Here is a 7885-nt window from a genome sequence, read left to right on the forward strand (position 1 = left end):
GGAAAAATAAAAAGAGATGGGCATTTCTGGAGAAGCATTTGCTTTACAGAAAATGAACAGTGCAAGGGTTTGGTCTCTGGAGGAAACTCAACAATTAATGGCAGACCAGTTGACCACCTTACAAGTATAAGAAATCAAGTCCTGGTGAAGACTACCCTTCCTGCCACTGCCAATGACATATTGCCCAAAGCACAGATAGGAGGAGACATGGCAAGGACACATCATGCTTAGGACTGGAGGTGGCAGATGGGTGGACCAGTGGATGTGTGTAGCTGTACGCTTCCCACCACAAGGACTCTCAGGGCAGCAGCCATTCTCACTCATCTAAGTGAGCTCATGCTAGTGGATTCAGGATGGGTGAATGCCCCTGAAAGGACCAGCTCATGACAACACAACTCCAGTGTCTGAGTGCAGTGGAAGATATTGGTGTCCTAGCAATGAGAACTGGTTGTTCAATTACAAATATACATGAGAGGTCACTGTGTAGATATTGCAGCCTGTTCTCCACTCTGCATGATTGGGTCCTGTCACTAAATCCTGCAGGATGTCATTCCAAGAACAGAACAGCCTCAGCCTACAGATGATTACTAAGCCCTGGGTGTGAGTTAACACCTGGGAGAATTTGTGGAGAGGCCTGAGGCAGACATATAAGTCAAACCCATGAAGAAGGTATCTTGAGTCAGGGAGTCCCTTCAAGTGACCTGTGGCTCCCTGTCTTCCCAGAAGGACAGCCCTTTGTTTTTAACATTCTGTTCCTTCGATACAGTTAGCATATTGGTAGGGAGCACAGCACACTCATTTAGCAGCCTGTCCCTTCCTGACAGTCTGTTTATGGCCTCTTGCTCTAAGAGTGGCCCTCAGACCAGCAGCACCCGCAGCTCATAGGGATGCAGGGCTTATCAGATCATTTTCACATGACCCCTGGGACATTCGTGTATACACTGAAGTTTGAGGGACTGAGTTGGGGTCCTGGCATCAATGTTTTATTTTTAAATCTTCCTAGGTGATTCCAATGTGCAGCCAGAGTAGAGAAGTGTTCCTGACCCACACTGGTTGGAGGGGAAGGGCACAGAGGTCTCTGAAAGGCAAGCTGCCCTTTTGAAGGGGCCATAATAAGAGATGTTTGGACAGCCTAGACCCTCAGTTCTTTTTCTAAACCTGTATAGTAAGTTCCAAACCACATTTCTAACAATATTTAATTGGGTAGAGACAAATCTTTTGATGACAATAATGTCACAGCTCTTAAAAAACAATTAAGTGCTTAGCCTCTTCCCCACAAAAGATCTGAGGAGGATGCAGGGACAGGATGCTTTGAATAGTTGCAAAAGAGATCCCCTCTCTCCACTGTTCTTTTAGTGTTTGTTTATTTCATTAGCCTAATGTCTGAAGAAGGAGGAAAGAGTGGGCTAGGGCCAGAAAGAATTAAGCAGAGGCAGTAGGGTGTTGTGGCAATGGAGGAAGACAGAAGGGCCGAGAAGGGGTTCTTGAGGTCGGGTAGTAAGGAATCAGTGGGGGTTGGAAAAAGCCTGGCAGATCCCTTACCCAGAAGAATCAGTTTTGTTCGGGTTGCCCTAGCAGCTGCTGCTGCTTCCTGTCATAATCTCCCTCAGCCTCCACCATCAGCTGCAAGAGCACCATGCCGATTTCCAAGGGAAGACAAAAGAAGCCACCACACAGATGCAGGGGAGGGGTGGCTCACCCATACAGAATGTGGAATCCAAGGTAGTACCATTCTTGATGCCATTTTGAGCAAGTTCTTCGGATAATCCTGTGGAAGTGTGGAGAGAGCCTTGGATCCAGCTTAGGTGGGGGGTGACCCTGAACGGTTCCCGCTTTGAGGTGAGAACCCTCACCATCATCATGACCCCAATAGGCTAAATCAGGCTTTTGCAACCACAGAGCTCTCAGTGAGGGGCCCCAGGTCTTGTCACCTGAGGATAATTTGGGGGCCGAGATCCACTACAAATGGACAGACAGTCACTGGACCCCAGCCCCAGAAAAGGGAGGAAATGAAGTGGAGGAATCAGACTCGGAGATTGGGAGCCAGGAAAATTTGCATCAGACCTCCGGTTCTGCATCCCCCAGAAAGTCTATGATCCTATGTTTCTTCATTTCTAAAATGGGGATAATAAAACTAATCTCAAAGTGTTGCTGGGATGGATGCCTGAGACTTGATTCCCACAGAGCTCATCCCTAACTTCTCTGGCTTCTGGTACTAGTTCAAGAAATACACGTTGGTTGACTGAAGGAATGGGCACATGCCGACGTTATTCAGAGTGGAGACTTGAGGAAAAGAGTGTGGCCTGTAGCTTTGCAACAAATGTCACAGCTAAAACCCCAAATTATTTCACTCATGATAGAGGATAACTCCCCAGAAACAAAGTCTACCTGCTGATGAGCAAGAGACTAGAATGTGTCCTGTGTCCTTGACATGTCCTTGTGGCATTCTTGGATTAACTGCAGGGCCATCACTTTAAACACTAGCAACTTGCACATATGCTTGTATTGACACGAAAAGTTTTAATGCCACCTTCCCACCCCCCGCCCCCAAGATCATTTGAAAGCTTCTGCCAGTGAAAGACTTGACATGAGGGAGGTAATCACAATCGCTGTCTTCTAAAGTGGCTCCAGCAGGTTGACCTGTGCAGAAGGAGGCTAGAACTCCACGCCTGCTGTGGGAGTGGCCCAGACTGTCTTGGGAGGGAAACTGCACCTTCAGGCAGACAAAGAATAGAGAGCATTGTATGCTCTTTTTGGTAAACCCCTGGGGAGGACTGGGGGACACTTGCTGGCCTTTGAGGTTCCCCAAAGATGTGTTGGAGAGATGAGTTATTCCTCAAGTCTTAAGTATCTAGAGGTCCAAATCCCCAGCTATTAGAGGGCAGGGCCTGCAGGACAGAGGTAACAATGCCCCACAGTGCATCACTGCTGCCAAACTCATGACCACGGCTAAGTCCCGGACTCCAGGGTCTATTTGTACCTGAAATTTGAAAGAGGGCAATCCCCCACGGCCCCGCCAGTTTCCTCTCCACCTCTCCTCCCCGCCCCCCCAGTGCTCCAAGGGCCTTCTGGATTCTGGTGACTAAAAACAGATGAGTGACATTCAGATGGGAAGTGGGTTAAAGTCAAAGGAGCCTGATCTGGGCAGGTTTTGGGGTGAAAGAGAGCATCCTGCCACACCCGCCAGCCAAGGTGGTGACCAAGTTGACCTTGAGCGAGACAAATGGCCTCATTTCCTTGTCTGTAAATAGGAACTAATTTTCCTTCCTTACAGGATGGTGATGGAGAGGAAGTCACCCAAGGAGTGATAGGCTCATAGCAGCCACTCACTTATCCCTACTTGGCCAGGTGCCCTGGTTGGCTGACAGTGGAAGCATCTGGAAGCACTGGGCTGGCTCCTGCATCTGAACCATGATCCCAGGGGACAACCTCCAGGCAACAGGCAGAGAAGGTCTTAGACGACTAGCCTCCCAGCAGACTGAGCCCTATCCTGACCCCAGGCTCCACTTAGGGGAATTGCAGTCCTGGCCCTGGGGGTCCCAGAGAAAGGAGGGGCTCTACAGCCTCAGCACATTCCTGGGTGTCCTCCTGGGACAGGTCAGGTGAAGGAGACCCCAGTCTACCTCAGAATTTGACACTCCTCTGCAGCCAAGGGTTTCCTCTCTGTCCCTGGTATTACTCCAGCCCTGCTCTCCCCAGGGCATAATCCCCATGAAATGACCTCGTAAACAGCTGAGACCTGGTCTGTTGCACTAGATTTTTGTTTCTACATTTTTTCCTGCTGTCTTTCCCTTGTGCAACCACATTCTTAGCACAGTGTTTGGAGGCCAGAAGCCTCTGTCCTTGTCTCTCTTCCAGGCTAAATGTACCCCCAGCTTACTGAAAACGGAGCTGCGTGCAGGATTGGGGGTGGGGGGGGTCCGGAGTTCTCACATTTCAGGGTAGGGGATGTGGACAAAAAAAGAGGTTCTCTGGAAAGTAACCTCACAGTGTGATCTGATCATAACTTCCTAACTGGGCAGGTCATGGTGGGTGGTCATGCCCAGGCAAATAACTTCTTTACTAAAAGGCTTGTCTTTGCCTTAAGCAAGCCCTGTCCATTGTTTTTGTGTATCTAAGTTAACATACCTTTGAAATGCCCCCTTTCAGGCCCCTCCCTCCTAAGCCAAAACAACCAAGAGAGCAAATAATCTTAGCTATCCTGTAATCGGGTTCCCTCCTTGCTTTCTCCCACCTCCAGGTAATCTTTCTTACCCTCCTCAATTTCAAATGCATAAAAGGAACTGCAAAAATATTATTATCTGGAGCATTTGAGTTCTTGCTCCCTGGCATATGTCATCAGTTTGGCTCAAATAAAATCATAAAAATTCTCTACAGGTTTTGATGTTTCTTACATCGACAGGGGTCTGTCACCTTCCATGTGCCCCTCTATACTGAAAAGCTTGGGATCTCATGCTTTAAGGATTTCAGGAATCTATAGCAGGAACTCCTGGCCATGAAACAAATCTTTGAAAAGTCCTGAGCTGAGTTCTGGGTGAGAAGTCTTAAGGCAAGGAGGAGTCATGAGGCTTTGCATTCTGTGGCTCCCTGACAGTGAGACTGACCCAGGGAAGGGTCCCTCCTGTGCCTCAGTTTTCTCAGCAAGAGATGGTCTATAGGAATCTGTCCATCTTTGGGGTCCATAGAGCAAATCACTGCAAATAAATGACCTGAAGTTCAGTCATTAGGTGGGGCCTCACCTAATCAGAGCCCATCCCACAGCAGGATCTCACCTAACTCAGAGCCATCTGACAGCAAGACCACACCTAATCCAGAGCCAATATTACAGCAGGGCCTCACCTAAACAAGAGCCCATCCCACAGCAGGCCCCTTGTTAGTCTGATGGGGAGGAGTGCTAAGAGGGACTGCTCTGCAAATCGGCCAAATTCAACGCAAACTCACAAAAACAAATCCGCCAATCAAGAGAACAAAAATATGAAACAAAAAGTGCAGAAGCATGTTCCATTTGTGTAAAGCGTAAGAGCAGATGGAGCTTGTGTGTGCTTCCACAGAAGATATGTCCACTCCCTCTGCAATTCTGGCTGCCCACCTTCAACTGGGGTGGGAGGGGGCTTCTCTTGCATAAATGTATTATTTTAAAATTTTTAAATTAATTTTTAAACAAAGATTCACTGAGACTCTTTCTGGAAGGTTGTCAGACAAGACTAGATGTGTGGAGGGTGATCAAGACATCTGGGGTTGGTAGACAGATAAATCATAGACTCCATCAGTCAAAACTGCCCGAGAGCCAGGGGCAGCAACAGAATCCATGGTGGGCAGGATGTTTCCTCAAGTCCGAGGGCAATGGGAAATCTATTTGTCTTGGTTAATAAGGAGAGACCTGCATCCACACCCCTCCCCACTTCCCCAAGCAGAGCTGGCCCCTGATTTGAGAAGGTGATCTATTAGCACAGGGCTCTAAAAGGTCACATTGGTGTTGTCTTGCCCAGTTCTGCCTCCACCAGCGTCTCTTGCAGGTTCCACATCTGGGCTCAGTTGCCATGACCTCCCTTGTACACTTTATCTGAAAAACCCCATAGTCCCTGGCTTTTCTCTAAGGGAAAACGTTCAGTGCAGAAACCATCCATTTTCTTCTATGGGAAAACACCCTAAAGGGGTAGTGGACAGCCCCGGATTCAAAGCCATCACACAAGTTGTATGACCCTGGCAAGTCACTCATCTGTCTAAACGTCAGTGTTCCTTCCATAAAATGCAGGTCGTGACCTCTCTCTAGGTTGATGATGGGAGTTAAGTGAGATAATGCACATGAAAGCACAATACATGTCTGGCACTCACTGAGCTGAGTAAATCTTTATGACTCAAAGCACATGATGGCAGAAGGAACTCCCCTCCCCCCTGTGACTCTAGCCTTGCTTATTCTACTTGGACAAGAATGCTTGACTGATTTGGCTCACATTATACAATCACAGTCATGATGGGAGCTCCTCCAGCAGGTCATGCTCCCCACTTGCATATCGAAATGGCCAAGAATTAGCCATTCATGCATTACATATGGTTCTATGGATGACCTTGTTTCTTTCCATGGCAGACTCATGGTGGCTCCTGCCTCCACTGCTGTCCCACATGACACTGAAATTTACTAATGATAATCAATTTCAATATGGCAGTGGTGATTTCCTCAAAACGGAGTAAAATTCAAAGGAGCTAGCCATCTCTCTTCTTCCTCAGAAAAAGTAAACTGTTTTCTGGTTAAACCATCAGGTAGTTTCAGGTTTCTCTTTTGCTCAGCCTATCCTCATTTTAAATTTGTGAAATTTTCTGTATGTAACTGGAAGCCCATATGCAGGACCTGCCAGGCCATCTCTAGGGCCAAGATTAAGTGTGTGGCTGTGGGCTGTAGAAAACATTTGAGGCCATTTGATAAGGTTTCATTCCCTGACTTGTGTTCCCCTGTTGGGGTCCTCAGGGGAATACTGGTGGCATCAGAGCTAAGGCAATGATTTAAATGATCCCGTTGTCATTTGATGATGAGGCCAGGGAAAGTAGTGTAAGCCCGTAAACCGGGCTAATGGCTACCCAGCTACCCATGGCCCTGTGACCTACCACCTCACCCTTCGTGCTCCTTTGAGAGTTCCCAGAACTGGCTCAGGAGGCAGCAGCCCTGCTCAGCATTGAGGTGAGATGGAGTATTTTTGGGGGATACACAGGATGGGGGTTCTCTACTCTCATTCAGTTATTGTCTCTTTCAAACCTCATGCCTCTCAAAGAAAGGTCCATCACATGTCAACAACCCACATTCACAATGAAGCAGCCCTGCTAAGTTTCCTCTCCTTTTTCAGGGAGAGAAGGGACCTGTTCTGCTTCTGGTAATATTGTTGTCTTATATGCCTTGTTAAAGTAGCTCAAAGCACCAGAACCAAGAGATGTACACATATACCATTGTGTATCATTATAACCAGAGAAACAAAATCATGGCTCAGTTAGAATCAGAGGGGAAAGTGCTCTGGGGTGGAGGAGAGCTACAGTGAACATGACTCTATGTTGTAATTATAAATAGCCTGCAATTCCACTTACTGTGCACTTTTGGCTAAAGTTGGCAGATATTCAATGAAAATCAGCTTGACTTGCATGTGACTTGTTAACAAAGGCTACTTTGCTGGATTCCTAACACGTGTAAACTTTTCTTCTTTTAACCGTTCACCAATAAAACATGCGCAAACAGGAAGTCATTTTTCCTTTGTCTGAGAAAAAATGCATCTGACTTTAGAAATTATAAAATCCCGGTTGCAACAATGTTTGATATTTGTCCAAACCTTAACACAATAGTGCATGAAGTTCAAGAATGGACTTTGGCCCTTTTACCCAGACTCTAGCTATAAATAGATGCTCTGGGGCCTGGGAAGCTGCAGGAGTTTCACAGAGCCGGAAGTCTGTTTACCTTGAAAGTTGTTGCGGACTCAGGATTGGCCAGAACCAAAGGTGAAATGAGAACCATGCCGGAAAAGTGGCCTGGCTTCTCTGCGGCTGTGAGGATGGCGATGGCACCTCCCTGCAATGCAAAATGGGCAGAGTTGCTATGTGCTGGCTTCCACCAGTGCGTGGCTTTCTAATGAGCTCCATGGATGAGGTCCTTCTAAGCTGTAGACCTGGCCAAGAGCTCTATGGAGGTCCACCTTGGAATAGATACCATCAAATGTTGGGTAAACTGGGTCTGCAATTATTTTATTATACATGTTTCTTTTTTTCTAAGAGCAAACATTTTAGGGAGATATAAATAAGGTTTCTGCTTGTGGGCTGCAAGTTAGACAATAACACATTCCTACTTCATTTCAAGCCAAAAGCTGGCAGATGTCCAATTCATCAAGCTTAATATGAGAATTTTCTT

The 7885-nt window shown here is 47.1% G+C and overlaps 1 protein-coding gene across 4 annotated transcripts in view; it reads right to left on the reverse strand.

Moving 5' to 3' along the window:
• The window catches only part of MGLL (monoglyceride lipase), a 161578-nt gene that overhangs the window by 35842 nt on the left and 117851 nt on the right, over positions 1-7885 (reverse strand). For 2 of the 4 annotated variants that reach the window (XM_019658660.1, XM_019658661.1), the window contains 2 exons: positions 7439-7549; positions 1700-1768 (listed from right to left, as the gene is read on the reverse strand). In XM_019658660.1, the coding sequence (XP_019514205.1) occupies positions 1700-1768; positions 7439-7549 (180 nt within the window). The remainder of the gene's footprint in view (positions 1-1699; positions 1769-7438; positions 7550-7885) is intronic. The other 2 variants (XM_019658663.1, XM_019658662.1) reach the window with 1 other exon arrangement.

The sequence above is a fragment of the Hipposideros armiger genome, unplaced genomic scaffold (genome assembly GCF_001890085.2).
Source record: "Hipposideros armiger isolate ML-2016 unplaced genomic scaffold, ASM189008v1 scaffold_286, whole genome shotgun sequence".
In the NCBI taxonomy this organism is placed as follows: Eukaryota; Metazoa; Chordata; class Mammalia; order Chiroptera; family Hipposideridae; genus Hipposideros; species Hipposideros armiger.